General features: G+C 47.2%; 2 protein-coding genes and 1 long non-coding RNA gene across 3 annotated transcripts in view; 2 read left to right on the top strand and 1 right to left on the bottom strand.

Moving 5' to 3' along the window:
* Window positions 1–18304, top strand: part of LOC110511667 (UPF0606 protein KIAA1549L-like) — a 146722-nt gene extending 128418 nt beyond the window's left edge. The window contains exons 15-22 of the mRNA XM_036963808.1: window positions 406–536; window positions 765–997; window positions 3992–4124; window positions 10436–10837; window positions 11005–11102; window positions 11480–11790; window positions 12058–12209; window positions 16588–18304. Coding sequence (XP_036819703.1) covers window positions 406–536; window positions 765–997; window positions 3992–4124; window positions 10436–10837; window positions 11005–11102; window positions 11480–11790; window positions 12058–12209; window positions 16588–16857 — 1730 coding nt within the window. The 3' untranslated portion in view covers window positions 16858–18304. The remainder of the gene's footprint in view (window positions 1–405; window positions 537–764; window positions 998–3991; window positions 4125–10435; window positions 10838–11004; window positions 11103–11479; window positions 11791–12057; window positions 12210–16587) is intronic.
* A 2441-nt stretch (window positions 18305–20745) lies between these two features.
* Window positions 20746–21237, bottom strand: LOC118944462. The gene is made up of 2 exons (XR_005039801.1): window positions 21111–21237; window positions 20746–20913 (listed from the first exon to the last, which is right to left on the bottom strand). It is a non-coding gene; the product is annotated as an uncharacterized LOC118944462 (long non-coding RNA).
* A 2458-nt stretch (window positions 21238–23695) lies between these two features.
* On the top strand, window positions 23696–25055 carry LOC118944461. Its single transcript, XM_036963942.1, has 2 exons — window positions 23696–23799; window positions 23907–25055. Exons 1-2 carry the CDS (start codon window positions 23704–23706, stop codon window positions 24615–24617), a joined length of 807 nt encoding a protein of 268 aa, XP_036819837.1. The 5' UTR covers window positions 23696–23703; the 3' UTR covers window positions 24618–25055.
* Window positions 25056–25617: the final 562 nt, after the last annotated feature.

Below are 25617 nucleotides of genomic sequence, written 5' to 3'. Positions count from 1 at the left end.
TTTGTGGTGAGTGTGTATTAACTCCTTGTTCCTTGTGGTGAGTGTGTATTAACTCCTTGTTCCTTGTGGTGAGTGTGTATTAACTCCTTGTTCCTTGTGGTGAGTGTGTATTAACTCCTTGTGGTGAGTGTGTATTAACTCCTTGTTCCTTGTGGTGAGTGTGTATTAACTCCTTGTTCCTTGTGGTGAGTGTGTATTAACTCCTTGTTCCTTGTGGTGAGTGTGTATTAACTCCTTGTTCCTTGTGGTGAGTGTGTATTAACTCCTTGTTCCTTGTGGTGAGTGTGTATTAACTCCTTGTTCTTTGTGGTGAGTGTGTATTAACTCCTTGTTCTTTGTGGTGAGTGTGTAGTAACTCCTTGTTCTTTGTGGTGAGTGTGTGTTAACTCCTTGTTCCTTGTTCAGATCCCTACGACACCTCGTTTGGTTCCCTGCAGCTTATTTCCATAAAGCCCATGACTGCTCCGCCCACCTATTCACACCCCGCCTCCTCTGACCGCAGCCAAGACTCAGCCATCCTCAATGGAAATGGAGAGGTGAGACACACACACACAACACACACACACACACACACATACACACACACACACACACTTTTTACATGTCTGTGCTTTTTCTCCTCCCTCCCTGCCTCCCTGCCTCCCTGCCTCCCTGCCTGCCTGCCTACCTGCCTGCCTGCCTGCCTGCCTGCCTGCCTGCCTGCCTGCCTGCCTGCCTGCCTCCCTGCCTCCCTCCCTCCCTCCCTTCCTTCCTTCTTTCTCCAGGTGAACCTAGCTCTGAAGCAGAAGTCCGACATAGAGCACTACAGGAACAAGCTGAGGCTGAAGGCTAAGAGGAAAGGGTACTATGACTTCCCCTCAGCGGATGGCAGCGGGAGTGGTAGCAGGGCGCTGGCACAGAGGCAGAGACACGGACATGAGAGGGCACCTGGAGAGCATGGCCCACCACTGGAGCCTGATGAAGACCGAGCATCCACCTACGTCAAGTCCAGCAGGAGGTGAGATGGGGGAGGGTGTGAGGGAAAAGAGGAGGGGATGGGGATATATGTTGAGTTGTAGGTGGGTAGTTTAATAGTCCCTCCTCCAAAGCTTTTCAAGGACATTGATTGGCACTCTCTCTGTGTCTGTCACGCAGCCTCATTGACCAGTTGTCTGTATGCAGTTCCATGCCCTCATCTAACCCTCCCTCTCTATAAATGCTCCCTCAGCACGGCAGTCTGTCTGTCTAATTGTTTCATTATCATCTTTCTGTGATCCAGAGGAGGGTCTCATCAGGCCTCTTTAATCAGACTAATCCCCTCCTGTCTCTGGGATGGTGCTGGGCTCTGGCCCCTGGTCCTCTGGTTTTCTGCTCCTTCAGTCTGGAGATAAGAGGATTTGGTGTACTTGTCTCAGAGCAGGGGAGCCCATAAGGGGCTCTCCATTGGGACGGCTCTGCCCTGCTCTGTCGTGCCATCATTTGCTACTGATGTAGACAGAGAGAGAATAGTTGTGGTTTGTTATGGATGCCGATGAGGGAAAAACACATATGCGTACATAACGCACAGACACGCACACAGACACGCACACAGACATGCACACGCACACGCACACACACACAAACACACACACACACTGTACAGGAGGAGAAAGGAAAGGCAGATGTTGGCTGTTTAGGTGATGGTTTTGTGATTTTCATTGCTCTGTTTCTCTGGAGAACCAAACTTCATATTCACTGCTTGTTGCCCTCCTCGTCCTGTCTCCTCTCTCCTGTGTCCTGTCTCCTCTCTCCTGTGTCCTGTCTCCTGTGTCCCGTCTCCTGTCTCCTCTCTCCTGTCTACTCTCTCCTGTGTCCTGTTTCTTCTCTCCTGTCTCCTCTCTCCTCCCCCTGTGTCCTCTCTCCTGTCTCCTCTCTCCTGTCTCCTCTCTCCTGTCTCCTGTGTCCTCCTCCTGTCTTCTCTCTCCTGTCTCCTCTCTCCTGTGTCCTGTCTCCTCTCTCCTGTGTCCTGTCTCCTCTCTCCTGTCTCCTGTGTCCTCCTCCTGTCTCCTCTCTCCTGTCTCCTCTCTTCTGTCTCCTCTCTTCTGTCTCCTCTCTTCTGTCTCCTGTGTCCTCCTCCTGTCTCCTCTCTTCTGTCTCCTCTCTTCTGTCTGCTCTCTTCTGTCTGCTCTCTCCTGTCTCTATCATCTTTGGTTCTGGTGAAGTTTCCCATAGAGACATGTTTGACAGACTCTCCAGTCATGCTCAGCCTGCTGATAGGACTGTGATGAGTGATGAGATAGCACACCCAGAGCATGTTCACTGATCTGCATCACTGCATCTTGTTCAACAGAATGAAAAATATGTATCAATATTATCATACATATTACCTCCTCTCTAAGACGTCCTCAGTATGATGCCGTTTTAGGTGTTTCAGCATTGGCTGGCAGGGATAAGTAATTGAAAAACACACAATTATGTCAAATCAATCTGGCAGAGGAGATATTATGTTCAGACATACACTACCGTTCAAAAGTTTGGGGTCACTTAGAAATGTCCTTGTTTTCAATGAAAACATACAGTACATGAAATGAGTTGCAAAATGAATAGGAAATATAGTCAAGATGTTGACAAGGGCTTCTTCGCTAAATAGTTCTTGCATAGTTTGGACCTGTGCTTTAGGTCATTGTCCTGTTGTAGAAGGAAATTGGCTCCAATGAAGCGCCGTCCACAGGGTATGGCATGGAGCTGCAAAATGGAATGATACCATTCCTTCTTCAAGATCCCTTTTACCCTGAACAGATCTCCCACTTTACCAGCACCAAAGCCCCCCAGACCATCACATTGCCTCCAGCATCTTTTCATTTTTTCTACGTCTCTCGAATGTTCTTCTTTGTGATCTGAACACTCAAACTTAGATTCGTCTGTCCATAACACTTTTTTCCAATATTCCTCTGTCCAGTGTCTGTGTTCTTTTGCCCATCTTAATCTTTTATTTTTATTGGCCAGTCTGAGAAATGTTTTTTTCCTTTGCAACTCTGCCTAGAAGGCCAGCATCCCAGAGTCACCTCTTCACTGTTGACGTTGAGACTGGTGTTTTGCGGGTACTATTTAATGATGCTGCCAGTTGAGGACGTGTGAGGCGTCTGTTTCTCAAACTAGACACTCTAATGAACTTGTCCTCTTGCTCAGTTGTGCACCGGGGCCTCCCACTCCTCTTTCTATTCTGGTTAGAGCCAGTTTGCGCTGTTCTGTGAAGGGAGTAGTACACAGCGTTGTATGAGACCTTCAGTTTCTTGGCAATTTCTCGCATGGAATAGCCTTCATTTTTCAGAACAAGAATAGACTGACGAGTTTCAGAAGAGAGTTATTTGTTTCTGGCCATTTTGAGCCTGTAATCGAACCCACAAATGCTGACGCTCCAGATACTCAACTAGATACTCAACTAGTCTAAAGAAGGACAGTTTTATTGCTTCTTTAATCAGAACAACAGTTTTCAGCTGTTCTAACATAATTGCAAAAGGGTTTTCTAATCATCAATTAGCCTTTTAAAATGATAAACTTGGATTAGCTAACACAACGTGCCATTGGAACACAGGAGTGATGGTTGCTGATAATGGGCCTATGTAGACATTATGTAGATATTTGATTAAAAATCAGCCGTAATAGTCATTTACAACATTAACAATGTCTACACTGTATTTCTGATCAATTTGATGTTATTTTAATGGACCAGAAAATGTGCTTTTCTTTCAAAAACAAGGACATTTCTAAGTGACCCCAGACTGTTGAACGGTAGTGTGGCTGGAAAGGCCTATAGAATATAATAGAATGTTGATTCATGATGACAAAGTTGCTGCTGATCATGATGAGGTTGATGACGAAGAAAACGATGACCACGACAATGATAATGAAACCAGGAGTTTCTCCTAGTTAACTGTATTGTCTAAGGCGGTTTGTTGCACTCATTTGATTAACACATTCCTCTTCTTATTGGCTGATTGATTTGAGCTCTGTAACACCCTGTGATTGGCAGACATTCTCAGGTGAGGCAGCGGACCTATCGGAGCAGGCAGAGCCTGAACAGCCCGAGTACCGGAGGAACAGAGATGGACCTGCTGGTTATGAGGGAGAGACCCAGGAGAGGCATCAGGAATAGCGGCTATGACGTGAGTCCCACTCCCCTGACCCTGGTCCTGGTCCTGACCCTGGTCCTTACCCTGGTCCTGACCCTTGTCCTGACCCTGGTCCTGACCCTGGTCCTTACCCTGGTCCTTACCCTGGTCCTGACCCTGGTCCTGACCCTGGTCCTTTCCCACTGGCCCTATCTGAACTGGTGTTCTGGGTCTCAGAAGCAGACGGGTTCAAACACTATTTCAAATCTTTCAGTTACTTTGAGCATTTGCTCTAGCATGATGGGTTTGGAGTGGCAGATGGTTGGGGTTTGGAATGGCAGATGGGAGGGGTTTGGAATGGCAGATCGGTGGGGTAAGGAATTGCAGAAGGGTGGGGTTTTTAGTGGCATATGGGCGGGGTTGGAATGGCAGATGGGTAGGGTTTGGAGTGGCAGATGGGCGGGTTTGGAATGGCAGATGGGTGGGGTTGGAATGGCAGATGGGTGAGGTTTGGAATGGCAGATGGGCAGGGTTTGGAGTGGCAGATGGGTGGGGTTTGGAATGGCAGATGGGAGGGGTTTGGAATGGCAGATGGGAGGGGTTTGGAATGGCAGATCGGTGGGGTAAGGAGTGGCAGATGGGCGAGGTTTGGAGTGGCAGATGCGCGGGGTTTGGAGTGGCAGATGGGAGGGGTTTGGAATGGCAGATGTGCGGGGTTTGGAGTGGCAGATGTGCGGGGTTTGGAATGGCAGATGTGCGGGGTTTGGAGTGGCAGATGTGCAGGGTTTGGAGTGGCAGATGTGCGGGGTTTGGAATGGCAGATGTGCGGGGTTTGGAGTGGCAGATGTGCGGGGTTTGGAGTGGCAGATGTGCGGGGTTTGGAGTGGCAGATGTGCGGGGTTTGGAGTGGCAGATGTGCGGGGTTTGGAGTGGCAGATGTGCGGGGTTTGGAATGGCAGATGTGCGGGGTTTGGAGTGGCAGATGTGCGGGGTTTGGAGTGGCAGATGGGCGGGGTTGGAATGGCAGATGGGTGGGGTTTGGAGTGGCAGATGGGCGTGGTTGTAATGGCAGATGGGTGGGGTTTGGAGTGGCAGATGGGCGGGGTTGGAATGGCAGATGGGTGGGGTTTGGAGTGGCAGATGGGCGTGGTTGTAATGGCAGATGGGTGGGGTTTGGAGTGGCAGATGGGCGGGGTTGGAATAGCAGATGGGTGGGGTTTGTAGTGGCAGATGGGCGGGGTTGGAATGGCAGATGGGTGGGGTTTGGAGTGGCAGATGGGCGGGGTTGGAATGGCAGATGGGTGGGGTTTGGAGTGGCAGATGGGCGTGGTTGTAATGGCAGATGGGTGGGGTTTGGAATGGCAGATGGGTGGGGTTGGAATGGCAGATGGGTGGGGTTTGGAGTGGCAGATGGGCGTGGTTGTAATGGCAGATGGGTGGGGTTTGGAGTGGCAGATGGGCGGGGTTGGAATGGCAGATGGGTGGGGTTTGGAGTGGCAGATGGGCGGGGTTGGAATGGCAGATGGGTGGGGTTTGGAGTGGCAGATGGGCGTGGTTGTAATGGCAGATGGGTTGGGTTTGGAGTGGCAGATGGGCGTGGTTGTAATGGCAGATGGGTGGGGTTTGGAGTGGCAGATGGGTGGGGTTGGAATGGCAGATGGGTGGGGTTTGGAGTGGCAGATGGGCGTGGTTGTAATGGCAGATGGGTGGGGTTTGGAGTGGCAGATTGGCGGGGTTGGAATGGCAGATGCGTGGGGTTTGGAGTGGCAGATGCGTGGGGTTTGGAGTGGCAGATGGGTGGGCTTTGAAACAATGTTGAAACGAGCAGTTCATGCTTGTAAACCCACAAATGTTGCTGAGTTAAAGCAGTCCTGCATGCAAGTATGTTTATTTTGTTATTTGTAAACTCAGGTTCCCTTTATCTAACATTAGTTTTTTGCTGAAGATCTGACAACATTCAGTATCAAAAATACGCAAAAATAGAGAAAATGTAAAAGGGGGCAAATGCTTTTTCCTGACACTGTATCTGTAGCTTACATGTCCACAGTCGTTAAAACCACTCATTTTACAGGTGATTTACTATCCAAAAATAGCTAACATCCCCAGGTGACTGGAGACAACAGCTTCCTGTTGCAAACAAACAAACAATGTACCTGCACGCTCCAAATGTTTTGTATGGTGCTGAGGCCAAAATAAACACAAACACATTCACTGCTTGCTGTAAAAAGTGTTGACTTGGAAGGATTCAGACTAGTGCATGTTTCACAACAGACACATCACTGGGTAGTGAACTGTCTGTTTTGTAGTACCTCTGGCAGGGTACTGTTGCAGTCAAAGCAGTTGTCTTAAGGTGTAGAGGTGAGTTCCATTCAACATCACAGCATATTGCAATCCTGAATGCACCCCTAATAGAGCTCTCCAGGGGTCAAAGTCTCAGACAGGAACTGGACTGTCCACATACAGGTGTGGTTGAAGTTAAGCACATCAGACTGCAGTGAAGGAGTTGCTTAATGGATGATAGTGGTAGATTCATAAGGTGTTCTTTATAGTTGTGGTTTATGATACCTTTCAGACATGTTGCTCTCCTCGCCTCGCCTCTCCTCTTCCCTCCTCTCCTCTTCCTCTCCTCTCCTCTCCTCTCCTCTCCTCTCCTCTCCTCGCCTCTCCTCTTCCCTCCTCTCCTCTCCTCTCCTCTCCTCTCCTCTCCTCTCCTCTCCTCTCCTCTCCTCTCCTCTCCTCTCCTCTCCTCTCCTCTCCTCTCCTCTCCTCGCCTCGCCTCGCCTCTCCTCTCCTCTCCTCTCCTCTCCTCTCCTCTGCCTCTCCTCTCCTCTTCCTCTCCTCTGCCTCGCCTCTCCTCTCCTCTTCCCTCCTCTCCTTTCCTCTCCTCTTCCTCTCATCTGCCTCGCCTCGCCCCTCCTCTCCTCTCCTCTCCTCTTCCTCTCCTCTTCCTCTCCTCTTCCTTGCCTCGCCTCGTCCCGCCTCCTCGCCCCTCCTCTCCTCTCATCTCCTCTCCTGTGGTGTGATACTGTTGCTGCGTAGATGATGCTGGACAGATGCAGTTAGAATATCAAGAGGCTAAAGAGCAGCTCCCTGAAGTCATGTTTCAGATCACTACTTAACAAACACCACAATTATCTCTAAGACACTGTTAATATCTTATAACCTTTAACCTTTCATTTACAAACAAAGAGAACGAGGTAGTTTTACAGTAAGCTCCTACTTTACAAACAGAACAGCATAGTGTCTTTCTCTCCTTTACTTTATCTAATCATCTCAGACATTGGTTTTAACAATAACCACATATTACATCTAATAGAATATGTATCACATTTACCACAGACAGTAACAACTCTTTGAGTCTATTGTCAATATCCTCTACATAGAGAAGCATCATTTCCTCCCAAGCAACCTGTCTTCATACTTCTCTTCCTCTAGTCCACCCTCCACTGTTCTGCTCCCTGTCTTCCTCCACCTCCTCCCTCCACTGTTCTGCTCCCTGTCTTCCTCCACCTCCTCCCTCCACTGTTCTGCTCCCTGTCTTCCTCCACCTCCTCCCTCCACTGTTCTGCTCCCTGTCTTCCTCCACCTCCTCCCTCCACTGTTCTGCTCCCTGTCTTCCTCCACCTCCTCCCTCCACTGTTCTGCTCCCTGTCTTCCTCCACCTCCTCCCTCCACTGTTCTGCTCCCTGTCTTCCTCCACCTCCTGCCTCCACTGTTCTGCTCCCTGTCTTCCTCCACCTCCTCCCTCCACTGTTCTGCTCACTGTCTTCCTCCACCTCCTCCCTCCACTGTTCTGTTCCCTGTCTTCCTCCTCCTCCCTCCACTCTTCTGCTCCCTGTCTTCCTCTATGTCCTCCCTCCACTGTTCTGCTCCCTTTCTTCCTCCACCTCCTCCCTCCACTGTTCTGCCGCCTGTCTTCCTCCACCTCCTCCCTCCACTGTTCTGCCGCCTGTCTTCCTCCACCTCCTCCCTCCACTGTTCTGCTCCCTGTCTTCCTCCACCTCCTCCCTCCACTGTTCTGCTCCCTGTCTTCCTCTATGTCCTCCCTCCACTGTTCTGCTCCCTGTCTTCCTCCACCTCCTCCCTCCACTGTTCTGCTCCCTGTCATCCTCCACCTCCTCCCTCCACTGTTCTGCTCCTTGTCTTCCTCCACCTCCTCCCTCCACTGTTCTCCTCCCTGTCCTCCTCCACCTCCTCCCTCCACTGTTCTGCTCCCTTCTCTACCTCCCGTGGGAGTGAATCATAGCCTCCCTGCAGTAACCGTAACAACCGTGTCAAACCTGCAACCTGCAAAGAATCCGGTGCTAGCGTGTTCGGTCAGCTCCTTGCAGAAGGACTGGCTCTATTGATTACAGTGGGAACGCTTGCTCTGCGGGCCATATCACTGCGGAACAGTGGGAATGCTTGCTCTGCGGGCCATATCACTGCGGAACAGTGGGAACGCTTGCTCTGCGGGCCATATCACTGCGGAACAGTGGGAACGCTTGCTCTGCGGGCCATATCACTGCGGAACAGTGGGAACGCTTGCTCTGCGGGCCATATCACTGCGGAACAGTGGGAACGCTTGCTCTGCGGGCCATATCACTGCGGAACAGTGGGAACGCTTGCTCTGCGGGCCATATCACTGCGGAACAGTGGGAACGCTTGCTCTGCGGGCCATATCACTGCGGAACAGTGGGAACGCTTGCTCTGCGGGCCATATCACTGCGGATCCACGTCTCTGCCTGTCCGTGTTGCGAGGGAACTGATTTATGAGGCGGCTGCGCCAGGTCTCCTGTGGCTGCTCCCATCCACTCGCACAGGAAGTAGGGCACCCTCAGATCCAACTCATTTATCACCATGAGAGAGAGTGGGATGGAGGAAGAGAGAGGCTGGAGGGAGAAAGCAAGGAGGGAGAGGTGCATATAGAGAGAGCAGAGCGAGCACAGAGCGTGGGTGAGAAAAGGGAAGGAGAGAGAGTGAGAGAGAGTGAGAGAGTGAGAGTGAGAGTGAGAGAGAGATATAACAGTAGGCTAACATACAGACCTCCAGTAGTTTACCGCAGTGCTTAATTACTTCTACAGTGATTTGACGGATTGTTTATCGCCACAATGAATCTACGGGGGGCGGGACAAGGAGAGGGAAGGAGGAGATGGAGAGATAAACAGAAACACAACTCACACTCCATACAAAACTGTCCCGGTAGCACTCTACCCTGCAGAGACCAACCAGAGAGACAGCAGTTCCACTGGAGGAATACTGAACACCTATTCATGTGAGATATTACAGGACTACAGTGTACCATCAAGCAGCTCTGGCTAACTTAGTCAGCATCTTGTCAACAACAACTAGTATAGCTTCCTGAATCGTTAAAGCCACTTGAACATTTCTCATCTGACCATCTCTGGTTGAGTCAGTGGCATTCCACCCAGCTATCAGGGGACTGTTCATTTACCGTTGTAGCACTGTGCTCGTAAATCATGAAATGGGGGGGGGGGTTGCAATGCATTGTGGGATAGTCCTTCAGTGCTGTAAAGAGAAAGTACTTGGCACGAGTGTCTTTGGAGTTGTGGTGTGTTTCTGTGTAAAGGACATGGCTCCCTAAACCGGGGCAGCATCACAAGTTTGCAGGGTGCTAATAAAGTGAATGAAGAGTTTTTGTTTGAGCCTAAGAGAGCACTAAAATGACACTCTACTCTGATAGATCTGGGAGACAATGACACTCTACTCTGATAGATCTGGGAGACAATGACACTCTACTCTGATAGGTCTGGGAGACAATGACACTCTACTCTGATAGGTCTGGGAGACAATGACACTCTACTCTGATAGGTCTGGGAGACAATGACACTCTACTGTGATAGGTCTGGGAGAATATGACACTCTACTCTGATAGGTCTGGGAGACAATGACACTCTACTCTGATAGGTCTGGGAGGCAATGACACTCTACTCTGATAGGTCTGGGAGGCAATGACACTCTACTCTGATAGGTCTGGGAGACACTGACACTCTACTCTGATAGGTCTGGGAGACAATGACACTACTCTGAAAGGTCTGGGAGGCAATGACACTCTACTCTGATAGGTCTGGGAGACAATGACTCTACTCTGATAGGTCTGAACTGTATTAGCTCTACTAGTACTAATTGGAAATGAAGTGTGAACAGTGTATGAGGTTGCTGAGGGAGGACGGCTCATAATGATGGCTGGAACGGCGCCAATGGAGCCATGTGTTTCATGTGTTTGATACCATTCCACTGATTCTGCTCCAGTCATTACCACAAGCCTGTCCTCCCTGATTAAGGTGCCACCAACCTCCTGGGCAGTGTGTGTGTGTGTGTGTGTGTGTGCGTAACCAATTCCCCTCTTTTTCTCTGTGTTTCAGACTGAACCGGAGCTGATTGAGGAGACCAACGTGGATCGTCTGATTGGCCCGCGGGGGGGTTATGTCTGCCCCAGAGGGGTCAAAGGTCACTCAGAGACCTCCACGTTGAGCTCCCAGCCGTCCATCGACGAGGTACGCCAGCAGATGCACCTGCTCTTGGAGGAGGCCTTCAGCCTGGCCTCAGGGGGACACTCCTCCACAGCCGGACGCCACCACCACTCCCATCATCCCCACCCCCACCACGGTTACCACCACGGCCACTACAGCCCCGGACCTCCACCCCTGCCCTACTCTGACGTGGTGACCAGTGCCCCGGGAACCATGAGCCGTGGCCGGGGAGGAGGGCTGCAGTGGGTGCCGGCGTACGGAGCAGACATGTATCAGTGCAGCCTCCCCAAACCTGTGAGTGGGTGGAAGGATACAACCTCTGGGAATGGTTATGTTAGGTCAAAATGTACTACTGTACTGGTTCTAGTTGACTAAACCTTAACAAGTAGACACTTTCTCCTATCAGAAAACATCAACCCACAGTATATTATTCATGTGTGTGTTGACTTGTCTTCTTCCAGGCCTTTAGGTTCACCCAGCTTCCTGACATGGTTATGACCTCTCCTCCACCCCCTATTCCCCCTCGCACCGGCCCCCCTCCAGGGACCTCTCTAAGACGGTACGGCCAGGACACACACACACACACACACACACACACACACCCACACACACACACAGCCCCCATAACACTATTCTTTCCTCGAATGAATCAAAGCTGCAACACCTCACTCTCAACCAAAAATGAATCATTGAACTCCCCAACATTCACATGGTAATATTCACCAGGGAAATGCAGTGTGGCCAGACTGATCTCAGTCGTGTATACTGCACATTTGAAAGCAGAATCAGTGCAGAGGAAGATGACATGAATAGCAATGAGAATCCAGTGTTACTGTGGGTCTTATATGGAGCACCACTGTCCTCTTGAGGTGAAGAATATGTGTTGCATGTGAATGTGATTTTGCGATGTGAGCATTATCTCTCTCTCTGACTCAGCTCGTCGCCTGACCTGGGGTCCACGGCCAGGATCTCAGAGTCTGGGACCAACATGACGGATATGCAGACCCAGCATAATGACAGCAGCGCCCCCTATGTCTCTCTCTCTAGAGCAGCACTCCCCTCAGTCCCCCTCTCCAGAGCAGCACTCCCCTCAGTCCCCCTCTCCAGAGCAGCACTCCCCTCAGTCCCCCTCTCCAGAGCAGCACTCCCCTCAGTCCCCCTCTCCAGAGCAGCACTCCCCTCAGTCCCCCTCTCCAGAGCAGCACTCCCCTCAGTCACAGCAGAACAGCCGATGTCCACCTACTCAGGTCAGAACCTGTTTGTCTGTTTTTTAAATTTATTTTATTATCCTTGTGAGGGTCTAGGTTAGGAGTTAGGGTTTGGGTTAGGTGTTTGGGTTAGGAGTTTGGGTTTGGGTTAGGAGTTAGAATTAGGGTTAGGATTTAGGTTTAGGTCTAGGTCTAGGTTAACTTTGTTGTTTGTCACAATTGTAGAACAACTTGATTCTTCTTCTAGTAATGGCAGTTGTCATTGTAGTATTTCCCCTGTATAACGACCTCCTAACCCCCCCACAGGAAACCCCATCACAGCGGTGTACGCCATCCCAGCCTCGCGGTCGGGTTACTCTGAGTACTTTGCCTCCACGCCCCCGTCCTCCTACCACAGCCCATCCTGGATGTCCTACCCCCCCGAGCCTGAGGACGTGCCCCCCCAGTGGGCTGACTCTGTAAGAACCCCCCCTACTCTCCACACTCACCTCGTAGGTAGAAGTAGCTACCCACTGTAAGAATAGGTCAAAGATAAATACACAACGCAGAGACAGAGGACGAGAGGTCAAAAGGACGAGAAGTCAATAGAGTAATAATGATGAAGGGAATAGTGTTTTTTCTGTAATAGGGAATTATTGCTCAATGGTTCAGAGACATGGGAGGAATATGTCTTCTGAAATAAGATACTTGTTATTTGGCCATTGGCTAGTTTTATTGCAAGGAATTCTAATTGGTCAAGCACAGGCTAGGGCTGGGTTATAAAACTACATGCTGTCCCTTTGTTCTGGGGAGAGAACCACTGGAGAGAATCACTGAGGACAGGGGAGAATGACCATAACATCTATGATTTGGCCTCTTTGAATAAACCTATTTTCCTCCCCTTGATTTGCTTTGGGGTTTGTGTTATTGAAGAGTAACAAAAATTGCTAACACCACTGATCCTGGGACAGATACGTTACCTTATGGTAAAGTTAGGATGGGGGTGAAATATTCTGATCCTAAATCTGTGCTTAATGGTATGTTCTACCTCGAGCCACAACCACACCACACACAAGGGAAAGCCCAATCCTGCCCCAGGTCTTAGAGTTGTTATGTAAACTAATGGAAAGTTACAGAGCTCAATGTGTTTTCCTGGATGTTTGTAAGACACCAAAATGTGACTCATCAGTGAATATGAAGACATTTTCATGACAGCCTCTGCAGAGAGCCTTATCAGGGATTGACAGTGAGCTCATTCCTCATCTACCACTAAGCAAAATGTGGTTCCTAATTTTCTATTGTACAATACTCTCTGTCTCTCTCTGTCTGTTAAACATGAAACAGGTTCCATTTCCTCCTCTGTCAGATCTGTTATTGATCATGTGACCTCCCCTCTCCTCACTGGCCTTTCCTCCTCTGTCTATCTGTTATTGACCATGTGACCTCCCCTCTCCTCACTGGCCTTTCCTCCTCTGTCAGATCTGTTATTGATAATGTGACCTCCCCTCTCCTCACTGGCCTTTCCTCCTCTGTCAGATCTGTTATTGACCATGTGACCTCCCCTCTCCTCACTGGCCTTTCCCCCTCTGTCAGATCTGTTATTGACCATGTGACCTCCCCTCTCCTCACTGGCCTTTCCTCCTCTGTCAGATCTGTTATTGACCATGTGACCTCCCCTCTCCTCACTGGCCTTTCCTCCTCTGTCAGATCTGTTATTGATCATGTGACCTCCCCTCTCCTCACTGGCCTTTCCTCCTCTGTCAGATCTGTTATTGACCATGTGACCTCCCCTCTCCTCACTGGCCTTTCCTCCTCTGTCTATCTGTTATTGATCATGTGACCTCCCCTCTCCTCACTGGCCTTTCCTCCTCTGTCAGATCTGTTATTGACCATGTGACCTCCCCTCTCCTCACTGGCCTTTCCCCCTCTGTCAGATCTGTTATTGATCATGTGACCTCCCCTCTCCTCACTGGCCTTTCCTCCTCTGTCAGATCTGTTATTGACCATGTGACCTCCCCTCTCCTCACTGGCCTTTCCCCCTCTGTCAGATCTGTTATTGACCATGTGATCTCCCCTCTCCTCACTGGCCTTTCCCCCTCTGTCAGATCTGTTATTGACCATGTGACCTCCCCTCTCCTCACTGGCCTTTCCCCCTCTGTCAGATCTGTTATTGACCATGTGACCTCCCCTCTCCTCACTGGCCTTTCCTCCTCTGTCAGATCTGTTATTGATCATGTGACCTCCCCTCTCCTCACTGGCCTTTCCTCCTCTGTCAGATCTGTTATTGATCATGTGACCTCCCCTCTCCTCACTGGCCTTTCCCCCTCTGTCTATCTGTTATTGATCATGTGACCTCCCCTCTCCTCACTGGCCTTTCCCCCTCTGTCTATCTGTTATTGATCATGTGACCTCCCCTCTCCTCACTGGCCTTTCCCCCTCTGTCAGATCTGTTATTGATCATGTGACCTCCCCTCTCCTCACTGGCCTTTCCCCCTCTGTCTATCTGTTATTGATCATGTGACCTCCCCTCTCCTCACTGGCCTTTCCCCCTCTGTCTATCTGTTATTGATCATGTGACCTCCCCTCTCCTCACTGGCCTTTCCCCCTCTGTCTATCTGTTATTGATCATGTGACCTCCCCTCTCCTCACTGGCCTTTCCTCCTCTGTCAGATCTGTTATTGACCATGTGACCTCCCCTCTCCTCACTGGCCTTTCCCCCTCTGTCAGATCTGTTATTGACCATGTGACCTCCCCTCTCCTAACTGGCCTTTCCCCCTCTGTCAGATCTGTTATTGACCATGTGACCTCCCCTCTCCTCACTGGCCTTTCCCCCTCTGTCAGATCTGTTATTGACCATGTGACCTCCCCTCTCCTCACTGGCCTTTCCCCCTCTGTCAGATCTGTTATTGATCATGTGACCTCCCCTCTCCTCACTGGCCTTTCCCCCCCTGTCTATCTGTTATTGATCATGTGACCTCCCCTCTCCTCACTGGCCTTTCCCCCTCTGTCTATCTGTTATTGATCATGTGACCTCCCCTCTCCTCACTGGCCTTTCCCCCTCTGTCTATCTGTTATTGATCATGTGACCTCCCCTCTCCTCACTGGCCTTTCCTCCTCTGTCAGATCTGTTATTGACCATGTGACCTCCCCTCTCCTCACTGGCCTTTCCCCCTCTGTCAGATCTGTTATTGACCATGTGACCTCCCCTCTCCTAACTGGCCTTTCCCCCTCTGTCAGATCTGTTATTGACCATGTGACCTCCCCTCTCCTCACTGGCCTTTCCCCCTCTGTCAGATCTGTTATTGACCATGTGACCTCCCCTCTCCTCACTGGCCTTTCCCCCTCTGTCAGATCTGTTATTGATCATGTGACCTCCCCTCTCCTCACTGGCCTTTCCCCCTCTGTCAGATCTGTTATTGACCATGTGACCTCCCCTCTCCTCACTGGCCTTTCCTCCTCTGTCAGATCTGTTATTGATCATGTGACCTCCCCTCTCCTCACTGGCCTTTCCCCCTCTGTCAGATCTGTTATTGATCATGTGACCTCCCCTCTCCTCACTGGCCTTTCCCCCTCTGTCAGATCTGTTATTGATCATGTGACCTCCCCTCTCCTCACTGGCCTTTCCTCCTCTGTCAGATCTGTTATTGACCATGTGACCTCCCCTCTCCTCACTGGCCTTTCCTCCTCTGTCAGATCTGTTATTGACCATGTGACCTCCCCTCTCCTCACTGGCCTTTCCCCCTCTGTCAGATCTGTTATTGACCATGTGACCTCCCCTCTCCTCACTGGCCTTTCCCCCTCTGTCAGATCTGTTATTGACCATGTGACCTCCCCTCTCCTCACTGGCCTTTCCCCCTCTGTCAGATCTGTTATTGACCATGTGACCTCCCCTCTCCTCACTGGCCTTTCCCCCTCTGTCAGATCTGTTATTGATCATGTGACCTCCCCTCTCCTCACTGGCCTTTCCTCCTCTGTCAGATCTGTTATTGACCATGTGACCTCCCCTCTCCTCACTGGCCTTTCCCCCTCTGTCAGATCTGTTATTGACCATGTGACCTCCCCTCTCCTCACTGGCCTTTCCCCCTCTGTCAGATCTGTTATTGACCATGTGACCTCCCCTCTCCTCACTGGCCTTTCCCCCTCTGTCAGATCTGTTATTGACCATGTGACCTCCCCTCTCCTCACTGGCCTTTCCTCCTCTGTGAGATCTGTTATTGACCATGTGACCTCCCCTCTCCTCACTGGTCTCTCCTCTGTATGGAATGTTCTTTGTATCCCTGTTTGTCTGCCTGTTTCAACCAGATGCCTTCACGCAGTGTCTTTTTGCAGAACCAGTGTCATTTAGAAACCATTTGCTGAACTGAATGTATGGCTGGCGTTGAGTGGACACAGCAAAATACCGGGGTAGTTGAGCACATTTCCTAAATGAACACCTCTTTTCTTTTTTCTTTGGGGTATTTCAATGATTAGTTTTGTGTGTAAAGTCAGACACATCTCATGTCCACATTCTAAACTAAACCATAAGTGGAGTTCAAATGCTTGGTTTGAATCGAAAGTCCATTTTTAAAAGTCACAGATATTTTAATCGCCGTTTTAATTTTTACTTCTTAATTTATTTTATCGTGTGAGTTTCGTCCAAGTGTGCTTGTGTATATTTTCCCTTGTTTTCAGCCATTTGAATATGTGTAATACATGTGGAAGAGAGACAATGTTCACCCAGCAAACTGATCCAATAAGGATAATACATTTTGAATTTGAAAAACAAAAACAAAGCACCAGCTGTATTTCCTGTCGTGTTGGTGGGTATCAAACCCTGTGTGGTAGTTTTGGTGACGCCTGGCCTACCCTCTCTTCCAGGTGGCTCTCCCAGGGTACGTGGAGGCCTTCCCTCATCCCCGCTACCCTCAAGGCAGCTCCCCCAGACTCCCCCTACACTACGGCCATGCCATGGGGCCACCCCCCACCCCGACCACCGCCGCGTCCCAGCAGAGCCTGCCCGATGCGGGGGAGCCCAGAGACAGAGTCCCCCTCAGCAGTCTCTCCACATCCGCCCTGGTCCAGGCCATCCGCCAGGAGGTGGCAAAGCTGGCCAAGAAGCAGACAGACATGTTTGAGTTCCAGGTGTAATCCCTCCCTCTAGTGGCCGGGAGGTGGAATTGCAGCATTCTCTTTTCTGAACATGCTGTAACACTAGAGACAAAACAAACTCTCAAACTCAACTTTTTTGACATTTGTATATTAAGACTGATAAAAGCCTCTTTCTTTCTATTTCTCGCTCTCCCCCACCTCTCTCAAAGTGGGAAAATCCCACGTTTCTCTGATGTGTTTCATCATCATGCTGTTATTTTGGAGTTACTGAAGAGTGAAAGTGTTCTATCTCAAACTGTCAGTCATCTCTTCTTAACGATGTCTCTATAGTTACATTACCTGTTCCTTTACATTGTACATATGTCATCCCCACATCTAAAGACCTGTAATAATGAAAGATGAGTGTTTCTCTAACCAGGACAGTAACCTTAGCAACCCACAGAGGAGTATGTCATGACATCAATAGAACAATTGATGAGGCAGAGAGAGTCGTCACATGTTCATGCACAAAGGTCCAACCACTTCAGAACATCAGAATGAAGTGATAACGAGCCAAGGGTTTTAGGAGGATATATTGGCACGGTTGTTGTTAGGCCTGAGACGAAGTCGAGGGCAGGCAGACCGTGGCACTAAATCCTCCAAACACCGGTTTCGAGGGCAGGCAGACCGTGGCACTATATTCTCCAAACACTGGTTTCGAGGGCAGGCAGACAGTGGCACTATATTCTCCAAACACCGGTTTCGAGAGCATCACTTTTATAAGAAGTGTTACCAACATATTCAAATAATGATTGACATATTTTCATTATTATTATTTTTTAAAATTAATTTAGTCATACTATTACATCCTTCTACAAGATATAGTCCTGACACAAATCTAGCCGGCTTGTCGTTCGTTCTATCAGTTCGGTTGCTACAGTAGAGAAGCACAGAGTCGTTCAGTCTTTTTGTTCTGTATTTATGGATGTGACCCAGTCATTTGTTCTAAATGTTCTGTTTCCATGCCGGCTGGCAACGTTCTTATCCTTTTCTTTCCTGTTAGCCAACTAAGACTAACTTACAGCTAGAATAACAGCAAAGTAGTTGCATTTGTTTTAGCTGTTTTCTAGAGATATTTATTAGGATTAATCCATAACAATGAGCTATTGAGGCTCGATTTGTCCTGGCATACAAAATGTGCTCATTTGTCAGGACACTGTTGTTCAGAGAGGCTAACCAACAACACAGCTAACACAATCACTTCAAACTGAAGCTGGAAAGACTGCAAACTAGCTGCACTTCGTTTCATTTGACCTTTTTTCAATTTACATTTCTTTGTATATATCCATAAAAACGATACCAGCTGATTCATAATTTTGACTTGTTGAGAAACGCTGCCTGTCTGTCCTGTCCCGACTCCCGACATGTTCATTACTATGGGACAGCTGGAGGTTGAATTTGAATATTGAAACAATGTTGCAAATGTCAGAGAGACAGAGAGCAAGGTTAATACAACACTCTGCTGTTGAAAACTAAATGTTAGTCTAAAGGAAATGGGAGATCATGTCTAGATGCTTTTTATAGTGGAGATTAAGTTTATAAATTGCTTGGCTGGGATGATGAGACAGTGGATTGCGCAGTCATATGGAACAGAGTAAATAGACATTTTAACATCATAGATTTAGCCGGTGGTAACTTGTGGAATAGACACTGGCTGGAATGCGGTTTTAACCAATCAGCATTCAGGATTAGACCCACCCGTTGTATAATGTGTATATATAAGCATGTAAAGGGATGCCATGTATCTTAGCTCTTTTTATAGAACAAGTTCATTTCAACTAAAAGAGAGACTTCTGTTTTGTTGTCATCTCCAATGGCCCTGGGTATTCCATCCACTGACTGAGAGGGGATTTACCTTGTTATGTTCTTCAATGATAATTGAGGTCTGAGTCAGATTCCCTTTGTCTGTGCTCAGCCATGTCTTCTAAGTATAATTTCAAGTAGTTTGAAAACAACATGACCACAAATTACATTGGACCACAAATTAGGCACAATTGAAGTCAGTAGATTTAAAGAAGGGTGTTGATTTTCTCCTATGAAAAGGAGGTGCTGGTATTGTATATGAATGGATATGAATGGTGAGTTGAGATCTGACACCATGTTTGGAAGACACACCTGTCAGAACACATGTGCCTCATAAACTGTGATTATTGTGTCGACAAACACTTGAATCTGAAGGATGCCAACAACAATTTCACTTGTTTCTTGGCGATGCCTCCAAACTGCCTTTCACAACGTGAACATGATCAGAAATCCAGTACTGTAGCCCTTTTCTTGGGCACTGGGTTGGACTGGGTTTAACACAACTGTAAATGTAATGTGTTTCTTAACAGAAAGGAGAGGGGACACTTTAAATGCTGACACAGTGCTCAGTTAGATTTCTCTTTTCTTTACAAATCTTTAGAAATCATAAAGAAATCATAAATTGGCCACAGAATCCACTCAGCAAATGTTAGAGAAAGTATGTATTGCACTGTAATGATTCTATATAACAGAGTGTCATATCTGTGTTCTACACAATACATTTCTACATTCTGTAATGTTTTTTCTTCTAGTAATGATCAGATAAGACAAAAAGCAGACTGACTCTTTGACATTTTAGGACTGGAGATGTGCATCTCTGGTTTAATGCACAAAATCCCCAGGATTGATTGGCACAAGGTCCTCTAGTAGGGATAATGATACTATACAGTCCATATGGACAGTGGTGGACTGGGACACTGTTAACTACATAGATATTAGTTTGACCTTTGAAGACCAAGGTCCTCTAGTAGGGATAATGATACTATACAGTCCATATGGACAGTGGTGGACTGGGACACTGTTAACTACATAGATGTTAGTTTGACCTTTAAAGACCAAGGTGCTCTGTCAGCAGTGCATTCTTTACATCATATTGTGAATGTCGATCCCAATGACTTTGATCTCCTCCTTGATGATTGTACTGTAACTCTTTATTTTTAACGAGAACCAGCTCAAATGCACTTTATCCTATAGGTATATGTCTGTTATGTTAACTGTTGCTGGACAGGAAGGTGAAAAGGTTAGGGCAGCTCCCAGTCCTAAGTTTGGTCCTCTCCATGGAGTCTTTTATTCTTTTATTCTCTCGTTCCCAGTGAGGGAACACACCTTGTCTGAAGCTCCTTTTCAGTACAGTATTCATACAGTTGCTCTTGGTATTCTAATGGGTGGACATGGCATGCATGAGTCTACACATGGAAACCAAGGCTGAGATGAGCCTGGTTTGATTATCTTTGATAAGAGGAACAAGTGAGAGGGGGAAGAGTGTAATCGTTTTGGTCACAGTATACCAAAGGATGGGTGGAAGAGCATATCACCTCACACATCATAGGTGGTATTGCAACACAAAAATAAACTGTTAAAATGAAGAATTGTCCCAAAAATGTAACATATTTTCTCCTTCTGTGTTTATCATGACGACACATTATTGCATTATTTCAGATGTAGGTCATAGTCTTTCACCCTGATTTCCTTTTTTACTGACCCCCTGTACAGTAGAGTTTCTGTTTTCAGATGCACCCTGGGAGATTGGGTTTTCCAGCCCGTCCTGTGTGTCTGAGTGTAAATAGGAGAGGAATACTCTCTCTTACTGTAACTCCAAACCAGAACTCTGTTGCTTTTCTGTTTCCAGCATCTCTTTTGCTGATGGACTGACAACACTCATGGTTGAGGATGGACGGTTATGTTACCATGTAGCTGCAGTATTGTAAAATGAAACCCTTTCTGTCTGTTATGTAGATGCTGACCAGTTTTGTGATGAAATGAACACTTTTCACATGTGAATGCTGATACATCAGTCTGAAGAGAGAAACAGGATGGCAGATTATGTGATTTGAATCTTTGCAGATTAACTCAATAAAGGGGATGTTTGATGAAGAATGTGGTTTGTGACTTTAATATATGATTTATTTATGAACATAAATAGTTGTTAGTCAAGGTAATTCTGATACAATCATTATAGTTTTTTCCCTGATTTGAATCCTTCTCTTCTCAGTTGTTGGATGACAGATGTATGAAGGTTGTTTAGGAAGTAATCTATAATGGGAGGGAAAGAGAATCAATCAATTTATAAAAGTGTTGGCACTAATTTTCCATAGAGGTCTAACATTGTTAGACAACAGCATCAGACGCCCCAAACTGTCTGTCTGTCACATAGACCTACTAGGTCTACAACACGAAACAGCGCGTTGGAAGTCAGATTGTCATATGAAAAAAATAGCACTGTATTTTACATCTCCCGTGATCTAAAGGCTCTCCCATCTGCTCTCCCAACTCCAACTCCATCATCAGGATAGCCAGCTCGTTGACTTCGTCCATTTCGCTCCTCCTGGCCACATGGATACCGGTCGGAGGACTAAACACCTCCAGAGGTTGGTAGTTGTTCACCAGTAGGATGCCCGTGTCAGGCCACCGCTCCGTGTCTCTAACAGGCTGCTGCTGCTTCTGCTGCGCATTGCAATGATTATGGTCCTGCAAAATGGAGGTCCAAATATCCCCGCATGCGTTGGACTGGTCATAGAGAGAGGGGAAGAATCTGGATTTGTTGGCATTCATCTTGTTTTCACTTTTCAGTAGGTCATGAATTCAGGTTTGTTTGGATTTGAAAGATGAATGCACCTGGTGGTTCTGGAACCATTACCTCAAGTTCTTCATGTTCTAAACCTTTTGTTGCATTTTAAATTGTGCAGTAGGCTAAACCAGTAGGCTAAACCAGTAGGCTAAACCAGTAGGCTAAGCCTAATGCTAAAAGGAAATATTTAATCAATACATTAATTCACCCACCCTAATTCACCTTAGGGGAAAATAATAAAGTATGGGGGATTGGAAATGGTGCAGATAATTACATTGATCTCTCTGCAATATTAAATATGATCTACTCTCTAAATCAAGATGTATATCGAAATAAAAACATCTGCTGTTCTATTGTGTGGGTAATAATGTTTAATGATGTCCGATGATTTTGTCTTTGTTGTTTGAATTAACGTCTTTGTTGTAAATCGCAAACTGAGGTGGCAGTTCCACCTCTATGGATTCCAACGTTCAGGTCAGGGTCAGAAGGAGACATGAACTGGGTACTGGATGGACAGGTTGAGACATTACTAGAGGAGGGGTGTGGTCTGTGGAGGAGGAAAGATACAGTTCCTAGTAATATGTATTCTGTAGAATTGTTGTTAATAGGTTAATAATCTTACACCTAGGCCTCCCGGATGGCGCTGTACTGTGCCATCAGAGTCCCTGGGTTCACGCCCAGGCTCTGTCGTAACCGGCCGCGACCGGGAGGTCCGTGGGGCGACGCACAATTGGCCTAGCGTCGTCCGGGTTAGGGAGGGCTTGGTCGGTAGGGATGTCCTTGTCTCATCGCGCACCAGTGACTCCTGTGGCGGGCCGGGCAGAGTGCGCGCTAGCCAAGGTTGCCGGGTGCGGCTGGCTTCCGGGTTGGATGCGCGCTGTGTTAAGAAGCAGTGCGGCTGGTTGGGTTGTGTATCGGAGGACGCATGACATTCAACCTTCGTCTCTCCCGAGCCCGTAAGGGAGTTGTAGCGATGAGACAAGATAGTAGTAACAATTGGATACCACGAAATTGGGGAGAAAAAGGGGTAAAAAAAAAATTATAATAATTTTACACCTTAACTGGTGTAAACAAACTGTATAAAAGAGATACTCAGCTCTCTGATTTGTACACTTTCTACTAGAGAAATATAACACAGTTGTGTTGTTGAGAATAAATGGAATTATGCTGACCATGAAAAACTCAATTAAATAGTAGCTTTGCTTAACCTAGCCATAGCTCAAAATGACAGTAACGGTTGGAGTTCTGTTACTCTGTGCCAAGTTCTGCCATTTTAACCCACTAGAGAGGAGGCAAGAGACCTTGTGAATTCAATTTAGACTTTAATACAAAGTAGAAAAACTGAGCCCTTCCATGGAAGGACCCTATCACAAACATAACAGGGCCGAGCCCCTCCATGGAAGGACCCTATGACAAACATAACAGGATCGAGCCAATCCATGGAAAGAGAAGGCCTGGGTGTCACCTTCTCTTAATGTGCATGTCCTTGCTATTTCAGCCTGGCAACTAGACCTATTTAATGCTCAGCTCTCTCCTTAATGGTTCGCTCCAACAACGTCTGACACTCCAGAACAGAAGAACACAACATCACTGGTAAAGAAATGACTTCCAATTAAGGGTCCTGATGTGAATATGAGTATGTCGGTGTGTTACTTTAAAGGGCAGGGTGGTGGTGGGATGCATTGGTTGCACACTTGCTCCACTAGCACCATAACACCTGATTCAGATGATCAAAGAATCATAGTCTTCAATTTAGATCATAATTGATGTAAAGCTGAGGAGCAAAACAAATATGTGGTGAATGCTGTCCTCTAGGGGGCGTTGTTACCACACCTGGTCTATGTCATTATGTGTTGTAGTGGTTCTTTTTCAGTAAACTTATAAATTAATATATTTGTATAATTATTCATTTGACTCAGCCGAGCCCATGTTTCTGTTTTAGTATCTGTTCAGGGCGTTTTTCATGCATCCTTGAAGTCATCATTTTAATGTTTCCCCTTTAGAACAGCTGGAGAAAATGCTTTAAAAAGCTAGCTGTCAATTATTTCATATTTTATCCTTATCAAATGTTCTGGTCTTTGGTGTATTTAGTGTTGTTTCTTGCATCATATGAGGTGTTGACCAATTTCACTATTGATTCTTACTTTACAGACGCTTGTCTCCAACTACATAAAATGGCTTCTAAATACATCACAGAAATTGCAATCTCCATTGACTCTAAAAAGGAAGAACAGCTTCGTGGCCAAGGCTTTCACATGATGGATGTAAACCTCAACCAAGGCAATTCATCCACCACCAGAGTTGACATGTGGTACAAAAAGGGCAATGAAGAACCCATCACCAGAGTCCAGTTCTCATTCACTGATGGAATGAAAGATGGCCTGAGGAGTGCAGGGTACACTGAGCTCCCAGAAAACATCAACTCTGGAGCAATGAAGAACCCATCACCAGAGTCCAGTTCTCATTCACTGATGGAATGAAAGATGGCCTGAGGAGTGCAGGGTACACTGAGCTCCCAGAAAACCTAAACTCTGGAGCAGAGGGAAATGTCATCCATCTGTGGTACTTTAGTGGTGCAAGCCCTAAGTATGACATTCCCATTGTAGATCTGCTACTCACCACTAATGTGAATGCAGAGGCCGCTCAATTCAAATACGGCTGGGAAAGGCTACCATGTGATCTGAACCGCGGTAACTCAGGAGATCACATCAACCTCTGGGTGAAGAGAGAGAGTGAGACCTACATCTGTGACGTTGCTGCCACCATCTCATACCAAGAACACATCAACCTTTTCAACAAGGGCTACATCCGGATGGATGAAGATCTCAATAGAGGTGCTGGAGGAAACTGGATCTTCCTCTGGTACCGTCAATCCACCGATAAGGGCTGCGGGGTCATCAAGATGGATGTCTCCATCAACCATGAGCAGGATTTCAGCCTACAGCAGCGTGGTTTCTCCGTGGTGAATGTTAACCTCAACGAGGGAACATCCGGTCGGCCAGTGTTTGTCTGGCTCAATAAAGATGGATCTCTCCCTATCAAGGCCTTGACCGTTACATCCAACCACAAGGCAGACGGTCCTTATGAGGAGGCCGGCTTGGTTTCCATCGCGAAAAGTCTGAATACTGGCAACAACGGTGTGCCCCTCTTCCTCTGGTATGGCAAGTAAAAACCTGAGGTGGAGAGGAAGTGTCAGACTAAAAATGTGGAAGATGTTAGCTTGTGCATGGTAATTTCTCTGTCTATTTTCTGTTAAAAAATATCTTATCTTTCCCGTCAAAAAATATAAATAATTAAATGACACTAAATGTTAGCTTCATGTAATAAAGTCACTGTCATAGATCATTAAGGAACATTAAGGTTGACTTTAATGTTCTTTCCAATCTATTCACAATTGAATTATGGTTTCAATTTTACTATAACATTTTAGCAGCAGATGTATCTTTTTTCTGACTGTTTCAAGGGCTCATAAGGTATTATATCTCATTGTGTCAAATGTGATTTACAAAAACTTTAGTACAGTAATAGAAATAAAGTCAAATGATGAATGATTTCTGTGTAACACTGAGAATCCCAGTCTGTTCATCAATAAAGAAAGCGTTGCAAATCTTGTTGTACCTTTTTAAATAACTGCCCAGTGAAAATCTCACTTTTAAAAGTTAATTTTCTATTAACTCATGTGCAAATAATGTTGTTGACTCATCTTATACTAGTATTTGTGGCCAAAGAGAGGGGCTGTAAAATGGTGGGTGTCAAAGGTCACAAGAGTGGAAGGAAATGGGTCGATGTGTTAAGGAGTAGGGTGATGTTGACCCTAGACACTGATCTTTGGTCAGTTTTGCACTCATGATTGGGGAAGGGGAAGCTGATCCTAAATCTGTACCTAGGGGAAACTTCACCCCAGACAGTGTGTTCAGGAGGATGGGGGGGGGGGTCATCTGTTGGTTAGAATGGGATGCGTTGGTGGAGGGAATGGTGTTTAGAAGCACTTCCTGTGGACGATGGAGGATCCAGTCTCTGTGCATTCATCCTTACTGATATACATCTGCAAGAAGGTGGACAGGGAGACCACAGAGTACACTCACTGGGAGCAAGTATCTACACAGGGGGAGATGAGAGGTTCAGTATTTGTAGTATTTATTTTATACAGTATATTTTTCTCATCTTTA

Source organism: Oncorhynchus mykiss, chromosome 26 (genome assembly GCF_013265735.2).
Source record: "Oncorhynchus mykiss isolate Arlee chromosome 26, USDA_OmykA_1.1, whole genome shotgun sequence".
Classification (NCBI taxonomy): Eukaryota; Metazoa; Chordata; class Actinopteri; order Salmoniformes; family Salmonidae; genus Oncorhynchus; species Oncorhynchus mykiss.
Note: the sequence above shows the minus strand (reverse complement) of the source record. Positions and strands in the feature narration are given on the sequence as shown.